The 21,187-nt window shown below is 42.0% G+C and overlaps 1 protein-coding gene across 2 annotated transcripts; it reads left to right on the top strand.

The window, feature by feature from the left end:
- The first annotated feature begins 248 nt into the window (after positions 1-248).
- Positions 249-14,674, top strand: ppp1r16a (protein phosphatase 1, regulatory subunit 16A). 2 transcript variants are annotated; one of them, XM_034572694.1, is made up of 11 exons: positions 249-538; positions 7,422-8,539; positions 9,091-9,161; positions 10,318-10,463; positions 11,245-11,348; positions 11,919-12,043; positions 12,330-12,455; positions 12,541-12,616; positions 12,799-12,928; positions 13,021-13,183; positions 13,306-13,845. In XM_034572694.1, the coding sequence occupies exons 2-11, from the start codon at positions 8,293-8,295 to the stop codon at positions 13,843-13,845; spliced, it is 1,728 nt and encodes a 575-aa protein (XP_034428585.1). In that variant the 5' UTR covers positions 249-538; positions 7,422-8,292. The 2 variants fall into 2 exon arrangements, with proteins under 2 accessions (XP_034428585.1, XP_034428586.1); XM_034572695.1 differs by lacking the exon at positions 249-538 and having other exon boundaries at positions 8,293-8,539; positions 13,306-14,674.
- Positions 14,675-21,187: the final 6,513 nt, after the last annotated feature.

The following is a 21,187-nucleotide window of genomic DNA, read 5'->3' as shown; positions in this document are numbered from 1 at the left end:
TTTGATCTGGGTGCAACACTGTTTACCCCTGAAACCCCAAAAGTGTTTTGTGAACTCAAACACTTTCACCCACTCCTCCATCGGCACAGTGGTGATGAGATAATGAGTGGATTTTGTTTTATTTTTGAGTTAACTATCCCTTTAACTATGCAATAATCCTTTTCCATGCATGCAATTCCAATTTCATACACGTGCAATGCTGTTTTTGTTTACATTGCACATATTTCTATTTTTACACTTCCTTGAGTTTATATAGTAATTTTTACTTCTTTATTTCTTTCATTTCCTCTTTGCTGCTGTAACTGTACCTCTCCCCACAGTGGGGCTAATGACGGATTGCTGTGTTTTAGTATTGCACCACAGCCCGGAGACTCTGCCGCCCTCTGCTGGGGCGTGTACCCGGGAGGAGAGGGCGCAGGTCCGGTTGTTATGGTGAAGCATTCCCCCTGAGGGCTGGAGCACAGGACAGCTGCCGACTTCAGCGTCACAGCCGCGGAGCAGCACAGGAGCCCCCCCGCTGACCGGTCCCCCTCCACAGGTAGGGTGTCTCCTCTCTGTCCTTACACGGACACTTTCCTCTCTTCTCTCTTCACTTCCCTTCATTATCCGTCACTTTGAGGCGACTTCACGTTTAATTCACCCCCCGAGCGACGCGGTAAACGAAGCTAACCTGAGGCTAAGGTGACGCTAGCGCGACATGATATCAATGGCAGCCGAACGCGTCGCAGCTCCACAGGTGTTCTTGTCATTCCTCACGGTTCAGACTCGCCGGGTGGAGGATAAACAGGCCGGCGTTAACTCTCATCTGCTCCCCGGCGAGATGACCCGGAGGCGGGCGGCTTAAATGAGCTGCTCGCGGGTACCTGTCAGACCAGCCCGCCCGTGGAGCCCCGTCTGTGGTCCGCTAGGCAAGTTAGCTAATCTGGTAATCCTCCGTGTGTGGGGAGCAGCTCATGGCGCTTCCTGTTGTTGCTGCTGCTGCTGCTCAAACTGTTTTTCAAAGGACATTTTTTACTTTTACTGTTGCAAACTGTGAAAGTGAATAGTTGCAGGGGGGAACAAGTGCAAACATCCTGAGGCTGAGTGTAAACTGTAAAAACACCTGTACACGACATTGTATTCCAGGCTGCAGCTCATAGTTCAATGTCAAGGCAGTTAAGTGTGATCCTATAATATATAAACCTCATATTTAGCTTTATACTGAAAGGTTGATGCATAAACTAATATAAACACCAAAATATAGAGTAATCCAATATCCCACATTCTTCCTACATCTAAAGTTTCCACCATCAACTTCTCTGTGACAAGCTCTCACTGAAATTTAAGTCATTTTACCAGCACACAGGCAGCTATTCTTGCAGGGTTATTGTATTAGATTACATTGGACAGCTTGTTAGGTTTGTAATAAACTTGTTTGTTTATTCAAAAAAACAATGAGACTTTTATTGACATGGTGCTGTCAACACAGGTCTCAACACCTCCACACGTATAATCAAACATACCCCTGGTGTTTCGTCCTGTATGACCACATGCGTCAGTAACACATGCATGACAATGTTCCCCTGTCAACCCCCAGTTAGTTTCTTCCACAGAGCTGAAGCAAGCAATCAAACAGTAAATCAGCCCTCTGTCGTCCACAAGCAATTTCAAAATGCCACCTTTAGACCTCTAACTTCTGACCTATCTACTCCACTCTTACTCATTCGCTCTCTCTCTCTCTCTCAGATCTGACAGTTTCAATCTATTACATATCCTACATTAGCAACCGTTAAGCTTTGCTGAATCTGTGGAATCATTTAAATACCAGTTAAAGACATACCTGTTTAAAGGCATTCAGGTGACTTGTGTGTACCTGGTGTGTCTCTGCTCATACACTTTAATGGACTCTTTATTCTACTGTTATCAACCTGAACCAGTGTCTTGATGGCTTTATGTTAAAGTGGCAGTTGAGTGGGTGAGTGATGTCTTTAGAATTGAGTTCAGAGATGTGGATGTGGTCAGACACGTGCTGCATGCTCCAGTTTTAAAGGGGGGTTTGTAAGTTCAGAGAAAGGAGAATTATTGTTGATTTTTGTTTGTTTTGGTGTCTGATAATAACTACAGTAGTGAATATTCTTATTCCACCAACGCTAACTACATCGTTGACTTATTTATATATTTGTCATTTATTCTTTTCAAGCCAGACTGGCTGGTCTCGCTCACACATATTGACTCATGTGGTCAGAATACATCTTCAAAAGAATTTCCAAAGTATGTTCCTGTTTCACTATATAGACTAAGATTAGCTTGTAGGCTCCTTGATGCCTGACATGACACTGACACACACACACACACACTCACACAAACACCCTCAACAGGAAACATTTTAACTGAGCACTTTACCAAGTTCTGTAGAAAGACAAAAACATGAACCCATTGTGTAACTTGAGGTAGTCAATCTGAAAACATTTCTTAATTGTCCCAATATAGTTTCTCATGATAGTTATTTAAAGGTTAAATTGTTCTTTGTTGTATAGTTTTGCTTTCTGTTATATTCCTTCCCCATGTGCCTACACCCCCACGTGTTCCTGTCTTTTCTAACCGAGGCACCATGTCTATGTTTAAATGTGAGAGATTCTGCAGGTGGATGTCACATACACCATCTTCTCCTGTTAGCACCATTTAAAGATTATTTATCCCCATCTTTTTTTCTCGCCACCTCGGAGCCTGCCTGTATGACATGGCCCTACATCCTGCTCGGGCGCAGTTAGAGACGTTAAACTCGGCTGGTCTGTCTGTCTGTCTCCTCCCCATCCTTCCTCCTTCTCATATTCTCTTCTATCTCCTTCGCATTCCTTCCTCTACATTTCGTGTCCTCTCATTCCACATCCTGTCCTCCAGAAAAAGCTGCAACCCGTCATCGATTTATCTTCACGGTTCAGTTTCAAAAATGAATATTTTCTAGATCTGCCTCCATTACACACACAGACACACTCTGTTTTCCTCATGGCCTCTTACTCCCTCTACTCTGTGGCATTACTGAGATTTCTAAGTGATTACATGGAGCAGCTGAAACCTTTACACATGACAGGACTTAATGTGCCCACCCCCTCTCAACTAGATCCCCCTCCCTCTCTCTTATGTAGGAGTCCTTCCGGTTCTGTCCTTCACTCAAGGCCTGTGTCAATTAAAAGTTAAATTCACATAATGTAAAACACGCCCATTGCATTTCCCCTGAAGTACACTTCGATGTCTTATTTTGTCCCACCAACAAATAGCAAACTCATATTTGAACCCTTTCACCTCTGCTTCCCTCATAGGTTAAAGAGGGGCAGAAATGGGCATTCCAAATATTTGGCAGGCAGTTTAGATTATCTGGCGTTGTTTCATATTGCAGGCGGGATCATTCTGGAATCATCGCGCTGTATTGACTCAGCATTGTTTGTTTCAGTGAACCGGCAGGTCACATCACACGGTGCACTGGGCCGGTTGTCGCACACTACAGCTGAGCACTGTCGTCCTATGATGGCGAACCAATTACTGCAGCACACAGCACCATCCAAGTAGGAGTTTTGGCTGTGGGTTTTCTCGTGTCCTTCATTTTTACACTTAGGTACCACCCACCTGATGTGTGTGTCTATAAAATCATAGTAGTCTATTCATTCCAACTGTTGAATGAAAGTTTATGTTCGTGAGCAGCTGTAGACAGCCCTTCCTGTTAGGTCAGTAGGTGGAAAAAGTCAAGCGGTCTATAAATGTCATATTGATGCAGGGACACTTTTCCAAACACAAAATATTTTGTCTTATTTCTTGTTGTAATGTGCTGTGACCTCACCTCATCCTTTTCTGGTCTGTCGTGCCTGTTTCCACAGTTTATCCACCAACAAATTCCCCATTTGTGCGTTGTTTTAATTTACAAGAGGAAAAACACTAGCTGAGGGTAATGAATTGTGATCTTAAGTGAATCCTCCACTGATGGAATAAACATCTCAGCAAAGTTTACGTGATGTAGTAAACAAGCCAAGTGATCCCTCTGAGCTAATGCATGCTTACGACGCTAAAGATGTTTTAAGTTGATGTGAGCTGTAAATTCACTACTTGTAAGCAGAAGGCAGGATTCTGGGTCAGTGTCTTCACCTGTACTCATCGTAGAAGTCTTACCCAAACAGTTAAGACGACTTGATGCCTCAATATACCTCAGGTTATAAGTTTCTGCAGCTACTTCTGGGAAACAATATGTCCAGTAAAGTATACTACACGTTTACAAAAAAGATGCAGATGCTCGACTGAGTTATTTCAGTTGACTGAGGGATCTCTGATTGATAATTCAAATTCAAGTTTTAGTGGGCAGCCCTGCAGTTTGCTCATGATTATTAAGGTAAGCTGAGACTCACCGAGCTGCCAGCCTGTCAGAACCTGACTTCACCGACGTGACTGTTCAGACTTTGCTTTATCCAAATCATGGCCTTTAATTACACGGTCCAGGAGGCAACTTTCAGATTGTCACCACACTCAGGCTCTACACCATATACTGAACTCAAAGGCTACAAGTTAAGGGAGAATAAGATAAAAAACAAAAAAGAATGTGGTTAATATTGGTGTAGTCTAATGGAGACGATTCTGGGAGGCAGACCATCACATCAGAATCAGTGTGGAACTAATGAAGTGTGTGGTTTATGTAAAAGTAGTATAGTCATGTTTCAGGCATGTCAAGGACGAACTAACTTTACCCTCTACTATAGTGTCTAAAAGCAGTGCATTGTTCTCTCGGTGTTGCTTTTTATGGTTATGTATGCAAAAACTGCTCTGTAGGACTGTGTGGCCCTGAATGCAAATAAGGGTTTTGGTTTGGGCCTGTGATCTCAGTGTGACAACATGTGTCGTTCATGTTTGTGTACCTAGAACACATCAGACACGAGAGCAAACCTCACCGTGTCTGAGCCTGTGCCTCACCTTCATTCCCCTGGTACCCCGCACTGATTGGCTTTGGCTGAGATTTCAGTTGTCTGGCTTGCCTAGACCGCTGATGAGTAAACAATATCCTGTGGCCTGTGTGTATGTGTGTGTGTCAAGTAGGCTTGGAAATCAGAGTAACTCTTGATACGATACAATGACAAAATGTTGGACATGATAAACACGATACTTATTCTGCGATACTCAGTGTGTTGCAAGACATGCATTTTATTTTATTTTTCATTAGTTATTAGATCATATAAAAACAAGGTGAAACGTCATGATTGACAGCTGAGATTGACCCACAATAAGTTGTGTGCATGTTTTGCGGGGACCTCCCGACCACCGAGCAGACTCTGGCTCCAAATGTTCAAGATGGCGGCATTTGTATCTGGGATTTTTTTGCTTCATTTCTGGATAGTGGGAGCAAGTGGAGACATGTCTATCTTTAGTCCATGTGCAAGATAAATCATCTGTGATACATCACGATATCTGCGTAACTTTAGGAAAGAAAAAGCAGGAAGTAGGAAGTGTATTTAACAACTCTGTGTTTGTTTTTGGAGAGATAGTTGCACTAACACAGTCCCATTGACAGAGAAGATTGATGTTGCATAATATTCTGCTTTTATGTGGCTTTCAATGTTGGCTCGTAATGAAGTTAAATGTAAATAAAAGAACTTCCTGTTCGCAAAAAATGCAAACATATCAAAGGCCTGATGTGCAGAAACAAAGAACAGAGCAGCAGTAAGTTAAGCAGCTGTATTGTAACATGCATGGCCCAGCTGGTCTTTTTGTTGCATTCGCTGGTCCCCCTTTTCATCCCTGCATTTAGCAAGAACCCTAATCTGATTTCAACCTTAACACAGTCAAATACTGCCTTTTATGAATAAATACTTCATTAGAAAAAAAAATTCCGTTTGTGAACCACACAGAACTAAAGTTTAAGATTGGGACTTTTATTCCACTGATCTCTCAGATTGTGCCTCGAATTATCCCACTAATACAACAGTTAAGTTCCTGCACGGATTTCCCAAGTTTCGTCAACCCTCTGACCCTTTAAAGCCCCTTAAAATACCAAGAAACACATTCCCCTTTTTCATTTGTTAACTATGGTTACCAACTCTGGCCGAGCCTAACGTGTGCCCAGAGGGTTTCAGATAGAACAAGTTTTCCTGTAAACACAGACTTTGGATGACATGAACTTTTTCCTGTAGGAGGATGACAGGTTAAAGAAAACCTCCTCATGGATCACTGGTATGTTAGAAATGAAGCTAACATTCATCTTCTGTTTCGTCTCGATCTTGTGCGTGTTCCCGTTTGTTATGTTTGTATGAATGATCCGTTTGGTAGCTAGTCTTTGAGGGAGTGTTGGGTTATTACCTCAATCTAAGGAAATCCTCACATTGTCGCTTGTGACAAAGGGTGAGAGGTTAGGTATCCTAAAAATATCACAGTGGCATAAAGGAACTAAATGACCGATGCGTGACTTCTCCAAGATTTTAGTGTTGATCAAGTAAGAGGCCTCATGCTGTGTGTGCCTGGTTGGTCATAATGTTTACATATAGCCTTCTTATCTTGATATCTAGAACACAGTCCATCATTATTATGAATCCTTATCTACCCACCAACCAGAACTGTTATTCTACCATGTCACTTTTTTGAAAATGATTGGTCTAAAAATGTACCTAATCTCTTTTGTAAATACAGTGAGATTATTGTGATTGCCTTTTTTGGACTGCACTATTTTAAATAGACAAAATAAAGTGGAAACTTTGCATAGATTCTTGGAAGAACTCATGAAATATTATGTCATAAAACATTTAAAAACCTGTTACTTTCACTTCTTGGAGATGAAAACTTAAGGGGAAGCCCATAACTGCTCCCTGGTTATTATGATCCACTCTACATCTGTTAACCATCTAATCAGCTGATTTATGCTGAGCTGTGAACTCACCGAGCTGCCGTGGCTCTGTGGCCCAGGACTACTGTCTTGTCAGTCACTCTCTCTATCTCACTGAGTGCCTCTAGTTGACCTTCCTCTCAGCGCTCACAGGCCCAGGCCTAAATAATAAATGAGTTGCCTGCAAAGAGCCGAGTGTGTGTGTGTGAGCCACATAACTTGGCTGGGAAGTTAACGAAAGCTAATGAGAGTGATCTTTGTGACAAAGGTCGCTACCTGCACTGAAACATGCCACATGGTCACGATTTCATTGCTTTCTCCACAGCATTGGCAATATCCGCTTTGCCTCGCGTGTATGCCGATTGCAGCAAAAGTGTGCGTCGTGCTGCAAGGTGTGTCAATCATTAATGAAAAGCCTCCTACCATCTCAAGTTTCCTTCGGAGAGGAGTGGGAGAGGAGGGAGTAGGGGGAAGGAGCTCAGGGGTTAAAGATAAGATTAGGAGAGCACCGTGAGGAGCGCCTACATTATACTGTAACACAGCACTCGCATTTCCCCCTCCTGATGTTTCTTCTTCTTCTCTTTCACAGTCGCAGACAGAAACAGTGTCATCGAGCAACGCGTCACTGAAGCAACCACACCCAACTTTCATATTTTGAAGACCTTCCAAAAAGCCAGCGGCAAGTCTCCACACAGCAGCAGGAGATATTTGAATGCCTCTACCCACAATCCCCTGAAGTAACAACCTTGTTTGAATCTTATTATGTCCCTTTTCATTGTCTATACTTAAACTCACAGCCCCGGATCTTCCTACCTTGTGGAGTTATCGTTTACAGCGACCGTATTTTCACTATGGATTGTTATAAACTTGCTGCTCATCTGGATACAAGTGTTGGACGCAATTGGGACCACGATGAATTTGAAGCTAAATTGCATCATCCAACCTGGAGAGTAGTTTGACCCTTTGCCTTTCGAGCACCACTTGTCATCCTCTGTTTCTCTTGTCCCCAGTGGATCGTTGGCCAAGTTACCCACAGTTGACATGGATGGGAGGACTGACAGCTCGTCACAAACCACAGCTCGGATGCTTGTGTTTTGGACGCCTCTCTCTCACGTTTTTTCTTCAGCAAGATAAAAATCATTTGAAGAAGATGGGAAAGAGACACTTGGAAAGTCATGGAGATATCTGTGACCTGATGATGCAAAATAAGTCGACTTGATTCTTCATTTATCAGACACGGCTTCCTTGTATTTTTTATTTATGAAAGGATATTTTCACAGCATCCTTTTGTGCTGTCTCGCAGACGAAGGCCTGTGTGGCCTGACAGTCGGGCCTCTTTAAGGGCCCCAAAGAAGGCATATGAGACATTTTGGAACCTGAAAACTTTAATCTGATATCCCTGTGGATTAAGACAAACAAACAGGAATAGGCACCGGGACAGTTTGTCGTGTTGTGGTGGCATGGCAACAGATCACGGCGAGCTGCTGGCTGAAATGGCCACGGTTGGGCGTCTGAGTGCCACCGAACGCCTGAAACACGCCCAGAAGCGTCGCACTCAGCAGCTGAAGACCTGGGTGCAGATGGAGAAGGATTCAGTGCGAGGGTCGAGGGCCAAGGCAGATAAGAAGAAGGCACGCACCATCAAAGTGACGTTCCCTAATACCGTCACCCTGCTAGATGCAGCTGCTCGCAATGACGTGGAGGAAGGTGGGTAGAAACACTCACCCTGACAAGCATGAGTATTTTATGGAACTCAAGACAGGATAACGAGTGATTTCAGATTATTCCATATTTGTCCAACCCAGGGCCTTTCATCTGGATAAATGACATCTTGTGACAAAAGGCCAGTTATGAAAGTCACAGGATATTATGACCCTTTCATTTGTCTTATTGTTTTATGGACTTGCTGATATCCTTTTCTGAGATATGAGCATGTATCACATGGTGACTTTGTGTTCTGTACAACCCACAATTAAAAGGAAGGGATTCATGTATTATTCACTTTGGACACGTCATACTTAAATTCTAAAAGGCCAGGAATTTCATTTTCAGTGGTTTTATTCAGCCACTGGATCAAGGCTAATTATAGTGGAAAATCTTATCGTTATTCTCCACATACAGACCACAAGATCACTAACTTGGTGTCATCTGTTATAACTACTAGAGCAGACAGATATGTGCCAAGCGTTGCAACATTTATATGTAAAGGACTCTGCCCAGGTGGTCTGTCATAAATGGGTGTGTGGTTGTGCTTCTAGTGAGGGAGCTGCTCAACAGTGGTATCAGCCCAGATCTGGTCAACGAGGATGGACTTACAGCCCTTCATCAGGTACACGCGCACATGCACACACAGCACACACACACACACACACAAATTCCAGCTTTGGTAATGCCTCAGATACTGCCAAGAATGTGGGGTCGGCCATCGCCGAGCACACAAATCTATGTACCGATCCGATACTTTACATCTTTAAAGTATATTATTTTCACCCAGATAAAACTGCAATTTTCTTTTCCCTGACATCTCTTCTTTGCCGCTCTGAAACAGCAAATTGCGCTGTACTGCCACTGGCAAGTACTGTTGCTGGAGCAGCGAAGAAGAAGTGGCTTCTGGGGAAAGAAATTCATTCATTTCATGGAAATTGTTTCAGTAGTTTTTGAACGATCCTGCCTTAGAAGCAGATTTGGTTGTAATAATCAAAATGACTTCCTCCCTCCTACATCTTCAAAACAAACTCCTCTCTTAAACCACAAACTGAACATACACCACTTCAGTCATTTAGCCCTTTTAAGTGGCTTCATGCTCAGGTACCCACACCCATGTATTCATCACCTTATACAAACAGAGCCTTGCAATCTCCATTATGAAGTTTCCTGCACGTTTTTACACTTTGTGACTCCCCTTCACATGGCAGGTCACCTTTTGTGCTCACTAAGTACTTTTTGCCATTATTTTGTTAGAACCATAACTTCTTCTTCAGCCACTTTACATTAACTCACTGATTCACTCCCTCCATATTAGTTTGAGGGCCAGAGGTTGCAAGAGCGACGGTTACAGTCACATTTAGAGGAAAACCATAAGATTCATGCGTTTGGGACCTTGAAACACACAAAACTAAAAATACACTGCAACCTTTGTTGCCTAAATGGCTACTTTCTCTATGTTTCTCTTTCTAAGGTAACACGTACACATGCACCTACAGACTCATGAAAGCACAGAGAAGTCTTTATGGAAGCAGTTGACTCTACTCTTCCCCTTGGAAAACCTGGTGTTTACACAGCAAAGGGCTGGACCATGTATGCTAATGTTTTTCACTGTATTAGCTGCCGTAAATAATGATGCATAGATTTCCATTCTCATTGTGTTTCTTTGCCTAAAGTACATGTTCTCCATGTTCGTCTATGCTTGTTTTGTCTTCTGTCTGTGCTGCCTTTTGTGTCCATGTGTAGATACATTTTCAGCCACATCTGCCCTTTCTTCTCAGTGCTGCATTGATGACTTTGTGGAGATCGTGCAATGCCTGCTGGATGCTGGCGCCTGTGTGAATGCCTGCGATAGTGAGTTGTGGACACCGCTGCACGCTGCTGCCACCTGTGGACACACTGGTCTGGTGCAGCTCCTGATCCAGGCGTGAGTTCGGCCTTGAGTGTCATAACTTTACTCTGTGTTAGTGTCAAAAGTAGCATGACAAAAATTCATAAGCTGATACAACTGTGTTTCGACAAGCATTGTATACTCCTTCCCTTCATGGATGTGGTTTTCTAGACCCTTTCCTCCAAAGTGAGCCGACTGCTGGGCTGGTGCTAGAGCTGGTCAACTTTTAAACCTTTTAAAAAACACTTTGCTTTTCAATGGGCTAGAGCCACGTCATAACGACACTATACACGTTACAGACACACAGCGTCACACACACTCTCACACACACACCTTGTCAATGGATACACATAAAAACAACATTTTGGTCTTCCCCAACACAAATGTTGTGTTTTGCACACAGAGTGGAGAAGTCAGACCCGGTTACAAGTGGTTGTGGTTGGTCTTGTTGGTCACGATAATCCCACCCCCAGCCTCTCAAGTAGGCGTTTCCTACCAGCAATGACTCAGTGACACTCTGGAACCAGTTTTTCTGGCCAAGACCCAGTTCTTTAGCTGTCAAAACAAAGAACTGGTTCCATATTAGGCATTAGCTCCAAACTGGCCCTGGAACTGCCTCTGTGGAAAAGGCACCGCTGAGAGCTTTCTTGACCAGAGTATCTTGTTTACATAAACAATGCAAATGTGGCTGCAGCTTCAATGTCAGAACACTTTGCAAGTGAATGAATCATCATGAGTGGCTTCGTACACAAGGCCATGTCACTGTGTGGTTTATTAATACTTCTCTTTTTGGATGTTTGTGTGTGCATGCTTCTAGTGGGGCTGACCTGCTGGCTGTCAACGCAGACGGCAACATGCCCTATGACCTCTGTGAGGACGAGGCCACCCTGGAGCTGCTGGAGATGGTTATGGCTGAACAGGGTCAGTAAGCTGATGGTGGGATTATGATTGTCAGAAGATGCATGTGAACATCTCTGCAGAAAAAGGTGTTGGTAGTGAAACTGTAGGTAGAAATTTCATACTATTTCCTCAAAAAAAAGCAGGAAATAAGCAGCAGCTTTCTTGAGAAAGTGTGAAATCCCTTTGAATACGCAGATGTAACCAACGATATCCCTGCAATCGACAACTACCAAACATTTCCCCCACAAAAGACACATTTTCCAAGTTTGTGTGGTTCTCTCTCCAGCATAGACAGTTTCCTGCACAGTCTTTTCAAAGTCCTGATACTTATGACAATGTGGGGCTGATGTGCCAAAAGATTATGTATTTCGTTGTGAAACCTAAACCAAAGTATGACTTAACAAGATGCTCCACATTTCTCATTTTTACACAGGCGACAGACTGATCCTCTGATATTCACCCTTTAAAATGACACAGCCTCAAATTATGACTTTACTCTCAATATATGTATATATCAAAATTCAAACAAATGTTTTAACTCTCTAACTGTTATCTATTTGCTAACTGGTATCTTTCTGTGTGTGTGCATAGGGATAACTCAGGACCGTATAGATGAATGCAGAGGAGCTAAGGAGGCGGCCATGCTAGCCGACATTCGGGCTCTGCTTCAGAGCAAAGCAGACTTAAACGCTCAGGACAATAATGGAGCTGGACTGGTGAGACACAGGAACACGCGCAGATGAAGAAATTTAAGCTGCCTACACAGAGTGGTGCAAAGCAGATTTACCAGCTCAGGGATTTTAACTTTGTGTGGTTTCAGCATGTATTCACAGTTGTAGAAAAATGTGGAATAATATGTCTAATTATGCAATAACAGGCAACATAACTGTTGTAATAATATCAGACAACATTCAGTTACATTCAGCCAAGAAAAAAAAACTCTGGATATTCAAAATATAGAGTTGATCAACATACCATTTATATATTGTGCATGTCTCCCAGCTTCATATAGCATCTGCTAATGGTTACGCATCAGTGGCGGAGCTGTTGCTGGACAACAGGGCTGAGGTGGAGGTGAAGGACACTGATGGCTGGACACCGCTACATGCTGCCTCCTGCTGGGGACAAGTAAGCACTGCAGACAAAGCAAAACATGACTACCACTTTTCCTAACTGACCTATTTATATTATACTGTCTTTATTTATTCCATAGATCCAAATGGTGGAACTGCTGGTAGCACATGGAGCTAATCTGAACACCAAGTCTGTCCTGGAGGAGACGCCTCTGGGTAAAACCAAATAGCCTCTTTGGTCCTCATAGCAAAATAATGCGGATGATATACAGTTAATCTACTTAATCTCTGTTAAAGAGGAACAAATTGTCCAGAGCCATTTCTTTCATTATAACTTTCTATCAGCCTCTTTCCTATAAAACCTCAATGTATGATCTTAGCTGCTTCGGTATTTCCAGATGTGTGCGTGGATGAGGAGGTGAGAGCCAGACTAATGGACCTAAAGCACAAACATGACGCCATCATGAAGAGCCAAGACCGGCAGAAGGGCACACTGCAAAGACGAGCCTCCAGTACCGGCAGCAGAGGGTGAGAGTTGACTTTAAACAGAGCTCCGAAGAACGAGAGGGGGCCAAATGATGTTAAGTCTATGAAGTTTTTGCTTTACTTTGTCTCCACAGTAAGGTGGTGCGTCGTGTCAGTGTGAACGAGCGTTCAAGTCTGTACCGACGAGAGCACCACAAAGAGGCCAAGGTGTGGCAGGAGCGCGGTCGACAGCCTGATCCACAGGATGACGATGAGGACAGACAGACGGACAATGAGCTGCACCAACACGCCAACACGGTGAGGGAGCTCAGTCCTTTATAAGAAAATGCATCTAATTATTAGTGGGGGGTTTTCATCACATTTTCAAATAGTTTCATCTGATTTAAGGACGGGTTTTGTTGAATGTTCTTGTGTTTCAGGCTGCTGGTTCTACAGCGACATCCCGATTAGAGGAACTGGAGGGTGCAGACAGGAAAATAGTGTCCAGCCTTGGTAATGGAGGGACGTCTGTTTCCCTGGCTGCCTCTGTGCCTGGAGAGCTGTGGAGCGGTGGGGGTCGCATGGAGCGCAGCGCCTCCTACCAGCTCAGCCCTGTATCTGCATCTGGAGCGGGGTCCGAGCCTGCAGAGGGCGAGGGGGCAGACAATATGACTCGAGAGAAGTCGCACCAAACTCTGGCTGACCTAAAACGCCAGCGGGCAGCCGCCAAGCTCAATAAATACCCGGCACCTCAGCCACCACTGCCCCCTTCATTAGAGGAGGAGCCTTCTGTGGCAGCGGCCGAGGTTACGACCGCTCAGGCCGAGCCCGAGCTCCAAGTGACACCCAGTCCAGAGCAGCTGGCTTCCCCAAGCCAGGTGTATTTCACCCCAGCCAGCGGAGATCCTCCATTACTGAAACTTCGAGCCCCCGAGGAGGACCAGCCTAACAACAAGGAGCCCTGCTGTGGACTGATGTAGACTCACTCAGACATTAACGCACACTGCCTGCAGAAGAGCTCGGGCTGTTGCACAAAGTGGCAAAAACATTTCAAAACAACACGTTTGTAAATGAATCACCTAAGACTGAAAGTTAAGGCCACGTGCCAGTGAGGGTTCCGTTCATTTCAGAATACTCAAGTGCAATCCACAGAATGTGCTCTCTTTGCTTATATTTTTCAATCAGTATGATTCATCTACACTTTATGCTCAAGGTCCCTGATGCTCCCTCTTAATTAGAGGCGCCACATAGACTGTATATAGAGATGGAGCCAGAGTCTGCGCAGTAGCAATCGTGGTGTGGAGCCGCGGTATCGAGGTCTCGCCAATACATGCGCTCGCTATCTTAACTGTCAATCAAGACGTTTGACCATTTTATAACATCAAATAACAAATTAATACCAAACTTACTGAATAATGAGCACTTGAACATACATCAGTGTGATTATAACTACCTTAAATCCCAGAAAACATTTGGAGAAAACCTTTTTGACATTTTACTTTTTAGTTTGATCCATGCCCCATCCAATTCAATGGAGGAGGCGGGTTTATGAGCTATACTGCAGCCAGCCACCAAGTGGCGATCGAGTGGAGCTGTCATGTCGTCCATCTTCATTACACAGTCTGAGTGATCTGATGGACTCGCTTGGAGGACAAAGGTTTCTTGTTGCAGTCACAAGCAAAGATCTGCTTTGTGGTCTTTACTCAAAAAGCCTGAGAATCCCACGAAATATGAATTATCCACATAAATCTGAACGGAATTGTAGTGATTTATCTTTAACTAAGAATTAATGAATGACTGAGGTTAAAGTTGCGTGGAGGCAGATTCACATTCACGAAGAGTTAAATCCTTTGACAGGATTTGATCTGATCCTCAGAAGTTAACCTCCACTAGGTTCACTTCTGAGGATCAGATCAAATCCTGTCAAAGACCTAACTTCTGACCAATCAGATCACTGGAAAAGTAGTTGTTATTTCATTCAAGATCCTGACAAAAGAGTTCCGAGTTAGTAATGTGACAAATAATAAAAAGCAATAGATATTTTTATAGATCTGTTGAATCATTTTACTGTTCCATGCAAGCAGAGCTTCTGACAGAAAGTTAATCATAAAATGAAATAAACAACTATACATAACTATTACAGATTTATTTTCTGATTCCCAGTTTGATTGTTTTACTCTTCAGAATCACACGAGGAGACTCAATGTTTTTTAATAGAAAAGCTGTCCACACATATTTAATATTCAGTTAGATTGACAGACATAAAATACTTTTCTTCTGTCCTCTCTGCTTTTGATATAAGAAACAGTCTGACATTACTGTTATTCATAAAGCCTGTTAATCAGCAGAGCAAAGCAAAACTACTCTCAGTAAGAAACTGAAGAATAATTCCTCGACTTATTTACAATATATATATATTTGCCTTATTTTGATAATCGGATAATAATTATTTCCACTGGTTCTTTTCTATTCTTGTTGTGTTATAATTTTGTTTACATTTCACCTTGTTGAATGTCACTTATAAACGTTGCTATAACCAGATTTACCTGCAGGTGGCAGTGGTTCTTCTCTCATAGTTAGTGCTATATCTATGGTTCTGATGTTGTCCATTGTTATTAACTAAACCCAGAGTTAACTGAGGTGGTTGACGACCAGCGTCATGTTAGACGTCATCCAGGACGTCTGATGTTCGGCTCAGTGAAGCAAGATAACTGCGAGATATCCTGGGTATGTTGAAGTGGCTTTGTGGTACAGGCCTCGGATGTTCTTACCTGTAAAACTCTAAAAACACTATAACATTGATACAACACATGAATTAACACAATGTCAACACAGTCCAGGTCGAGATGACACACCAAGGAAATGTCCCATCATTCCCTGCCAAAAACGTAGAGTCACAAAGCTTCACATAATCATAACAGGAAGGGTACACATTTACACACATGGTTTGTTTTGTCACTATGGTTTCATTAACTATTCTGAAGCTCCATTTACTCAACTGTTCTCTTGCTTGATTATTTTCTGGGACTGAAAATGTTCTGAATTCTTTTATCATCTTTCCAATGCACAAAAAAGCCCAAATTTCAATATGTGTTCTCGTGCAATTTGTAAATGAAATGCTCTCTCTCTTTATATTTCTATTTTTCTAGCCTCTGAATGGAATCACTTTATTTATTCTATCTGATACTGAATGTTGCTCACAGTGTACAGTTATTGTACCATTTTATAAAAGATGAATATATAAAGATTTAAACTGAGGGCAAGATATTTTTGTGCTAACCGACGTATTCAAGAGATGGAAAATATGATCATTTTTCAAAAGTCGATGTCTTCTTAGATTTGATAACACTGTAGGTTTGCAGTTCTTGCACAAAGTCGCACGTGTAAATTTGGTGAGTGGTGGAATTTAATGACCTGTCAGACAATCTGATGAACTGTCAGTGCAATTTCTGTATTGCATTTCAATTTTGTTAGTGATTTATAAAAACAAAACATAAAATTGTTCATGTTTTCACATGTGATTCTTGTATTTTCTTTCTAAACACTATCAGTATCATTTCCTGCATCTGAACATTATATGTAGTTTTTGTTTGAAGGGAGCAAATCATGAGGAACATGTTTGCAAAAGATTGTATTGCAACTTGAATTTTGATGTTTGTTTTTGAATGTTTTTATAAATTTCTGTCTCAAAGATTTACTGGATGTTGGAAGAGTAGACTGTAAACCAAGATGGACGACATATCTCCAGTTCCTCCAATTGTACATAAATTAAGTCAAAATATCTGTGACGTGTGGCGGCGTCTTGCACTGGTGACGTCATTCAGAGCCAGAGTCTGCGTGGCGGGGTCTAGCTGACCAATCGCGAGTCTCAGTCTCGGCTGTCAATCATTATGTTTCAACTTGATTTTATAGCAACAAATAAGAGACGCTTTGACCTTTGACGAGCTGTCATGTCGACCATCTTCATACACAGTCTGGGTGATCTGATGGACTCACTGTATTAAAGACATAAGGGGTCAATCTAGGGACTTGTTGGACACAACTTCCATCCCATCAGATCACTGGAAAAGCAGTTGTTATTCCTACAAGATCCTGACGGGGACAAAAGAGTTCCAAGTTAGTAAGGTGACAAATAATTTTCCCAGCTTTCTGGAAACACTGGAAAATAGATCAGTGTGAAAAGAACTACTTCACTTTGGTCTGTGTCCCATCCAGGGTTTATGACCAATACCTCAGCTAGCCACCAGGGGACGACTAAGATGATTTAGCTTCACTTTTGGGGAAATCTTTTTAAACACAGTCCATGGTTGGATACCAGGATAAGGTAATGACATCATGGTGAGAGAAGACGTTTGCCTGAGTGGTTGCGAAATGTCTCCTCCCTGTGGTAAAAAGAGCTGTGGCACATGTTAACCCTCCAGACCTTTTCCTGTTGCGTCACGCCCTCGCTCACTGTCAGCACATCTCGAGTGTCACAGTCCGACTTGATCTGTCTGCCAGGGCACCGCATGATCCACATAAAAAACAATTGAGTAAGTTACAAATGTATTACACTTGTGAAACTGCCTGAACACGTCTCTCGGGTTTTTATAACCCAAATGCAGGTTTTAAAATATTTTAGTTGTCCTTTAAGATACACTTAAGAATTCCCCCCCACACACACACCCACAAAAACACATGCTCCAGCGTGCAGAGACATAGCTTTACACTGCACAGGACATTTTGTATGTGGCCTTTGCAACAGTTGTGCTGGGACTGTGGTTGAAAATGGAATCTGCTTATGTTCAGACATGTTTTTGAGTGTGAGACAATTTACCGACCAACTAAGACAGGTCCTTTCAATCTTCACTGTCTCATATCTTTGTGCTATGACTGGAGGGCGGTTTGTGTGTTTGTCTGTTAACTTTCCCCCAAAAGGTTCAGGAGATCAGAAGTTGCACATAGTCATCTGTGATTCTTATCATTTCAATTCATTTCTTATGTTGAATGTTTTCTCTGCCATTTTACTTATTTAATTTCCAAACCGCTATTTTGAAATCAAATCTTTTACTTTGAAATTTGAAACTGTCACGTACAACTGGAAATGTAACAGAAGAAGAAGAGCATATTCTATATGCTCTAGATTGTATACGCCATACTGTATAGCTTCTAAATGGCTTTAGATAGCTTATGCAGTATTGTATATTTAGATCATTGAGTTTGGCATATGCATCACTTTATATGCTCTAAATCCCATACGCCACATTGTAATGGCTCTAAGTGACATCAGCTTTACCGTATATGCTCTAAAAAATATTCTGTTTATGGATGATGGAGTCTGACATGTTCTTGGACACAGTTTATCATATGACAGATTCGAGTTGAGAATGAGAAGAGCAAAGGTGTTTGACCTTTGCTCTTCTCATTACACTGAGGTGAGCAAAATTAAAAAATATTGACGTTACGTATTTACCCGCAGTAGATTTAGTAACTAGGGGCCTGTTTTACTGTAATATTGAATATGTGACGTTGATCTATACTTTAAAACTAGTTGCAGGCTAAATTTAACAGGCTGTGTTCTGTGACGTTGCCATAACATGCCCAGCGTGACAAACTGAAGTCATCGGGACATCACATGCTCGTAAGTTTGGGATATCGAATGTCTTTGCAACTGTCAAGAGGGAGGGGTTCTCTCTGTTTCTCACTCTGTCCTTCTCACACAGTTAATTGCCCAAAGAAAATGCAAACAAATCAGCGGCTTAGTCTTCTTGTATTTCTTACTCGATAACTGGCTTTTCTGGACTAACATCATTCCATTGGTGTGACGTAATCTTACACTGATACGGAATCGTGTTTTGTGTAATACCTGGTTTAAGGGTATAAGGGGAACTTTAAGGACTGATTCAGGTATAAATGTACAATGAAATCAATAGGCCACATTATAGAAGTAAGTTTCTATTATTACATGGTGTAACTAAGTCTGAGAGGGAATTATTAGAAACAATATCTCAGAAAATGTTCTCATTATTTCTTCTCTGTGCAAGGAAGCGTGATGAATTTGGCCTCAGATGCAGAGTAATGCAGGGACAGAAGTGACAAACTGCTTATCGCTGCCCCACAAACCGTCCTTCATGCTTTTTCTTTTTTTTTGTCCCTCTTGACCACAACATTTAAATGTTGCTCATTTAAAGTGTATCAGTAGTAAAAACTCAGCACAGTCATATAAAGTATATGACAGGATACTTCTTGCCAAAATTATAAATGATTACAATTTAAAGTAAAATTTTTGTTTTAATAGTAACAATTTGCTTTTTTCATTGAAAGCATGTGGACATGTCACAGTAAAGACGTTTTTTTCAGACATGACCTCTGGAGGGTGTCCACAGAATTGTTTTTTTATCATTTTTAATATCTGGTAAGTGAAGTTGGATGTGTGAGTTTGTTTTTGTTTGCTCAGATTATTAATCACCAACTGACACTTAGTTCTGCCCGATGATCTGAGCCAGTTTAACACTGACTGTATTGTTTAACTCGGTGACAGCAGGTCCCACCCACGTCTCCAGCCTGTCGAGCAGTAACTTCTGGTCGAATTATAAACCACTGATAAGAACGATTCTTGGCTTGTGAGGCTGTGGAATCATACATTACACTTTAGTATTTTTAGCTATCTATTTATATGACACAACATTTACTCGACATTTTTATCCAAGGTGACTTACAACCAGGTGATAATATTAAAGCTTCAGTACAATAACAGACTAAGCACTAAGTTCTAAGTCTGGTCAATAAGACACAGTGCAGGAAAGTGGGCACAGTAAGTTTAAGTTAGGCACCGTAGACTTGATCTCAGAAGAGATACGAGCTTCTCAGAGATAGAGATGCTGTGATAGCATTTGGACGCTTGTTGCACAATTGCAATTTGGCTAATTTTTTATGTAAAAGAGGTATTGGAGGAAGGCAGTGGCTGAGACAGAACATTAACCCATATGATAAAGTTCAATAAGATGGGTGCATAACAAGTTGCTATAGGCAAACATTAGTGACTTGAATTTGATTTAGGCTCTTTTATGCCGACCAATGACCAAATGTGCAGCCGAGATTTCCACAGGGACCATGGGGTCATCTTGGAGGAAGGAGAGTTGTAGTTGTATGTTCTCTGCATAGCAGTGTTACGAGAGGCCATTGGATAGACTCAAAGAAGAAGTGTTCCATAAAGAAGGAGCTCCAGAATTGAGTCTTAGGGGACCCCTGTGGGGAGGGGATGGGATAAGAACGTTTGTCATTGTCATGACAAAATGAAAGAATGCCCAGTGAGATTGGATTCAAACCAAGAAAGCACTTTGCCCTAGATGCCCATATCAGAATGCACAGATTAGTGATTCATGCAATCAAAAGCTACTGAAACGTTCAGCAAGATAATAACTGAGGCATGAGCTGCAGCCCTGCAGCTTCCTGCAGGGCTTCAGTCACAGAGAAGAGAGCTGTATCCGTTTAGTGGCCGCTCTTAAAGCTCAACTGATTTGGATCAAGGATGGAGTTCTGTGAAGGAATTCTGAGACCTGTTTGAAAACGTGCCATTTAAATTAGAAGAGACACCTGGATTCCCCAATGAATTCAAATGGTAGCTCAACTCAAATGTTGTTTTTATTAATGGTTATATGCTTTCTTTGTTGCAATTAAAGCATTGATAAAGTCAATGACCAAATATTACATATGTATCTGCTCCATTATGTCCATGGACACAATTTTTATATTATTCTTATTCTACGATGTATATTGTATTGTTTATTATTTTATTATTGCTGCATTCATCTTGTTATTACTAACATCTGTCTTTATTGTTTCGTCTGTATTACTTACTTTTTTTTGCTAGAGATATTCCTGAATTTGTTTGAGGGACTGTACGTCAAGTCCGAAGCAGTTGCTCCAGACGTTTCAATTTTGACATCATGTCTTGAGCGGCCTCCAGCATTCTCTACCCTGTATGTGTAGTTCCGTATTTGTTCTGTATGTCAATTTTCTATACTTACTCTTCTTTACATGTGCCGGGGACATTATACCTGAATTATCTGTATATATGTTTTCTTTTTAAAAACAATAATAAACCAAAACACCAAAGCACAACCTCTCATCTGACTGCTCCGAACATTGTCCTGTTGTTGTGAACATGTCTGACCCAAACAATCTCCTGCTGCGTTCTTCATATGTGAAAGACAAACTCTGAACTACAGCCATGTTCATCAGCTATTTGCAGCGCGTTGAGCTCTCTCCTCCACCGTAGTTATCCCCCAAAATTGCCTTTGAAGCTTCAAAGCCAAACGGTTTCTTGACCTTGCATTAAAG

Source organism: Hippoglossus hippoglossus, chromosome 20 (genome assembly GCF_009819705.1).
Source record: "Hippoglossus hippoglossus isolate fHipHip1 chromosome 20, fHipHip1.pri, whole genome shotgun sequence".
Lineage (NCBI taxonomy): Eukaryota > Metazoa > Chordata > Actinopteri > Pleuronectiformes > Pleuronectidae > Hippoglossus > Hippoglossus hippoglossus.
Note: the sequence above shows the minus strand (reverse complement) of the source record. Positions and strands in the feature narration are given on the sequence as shown.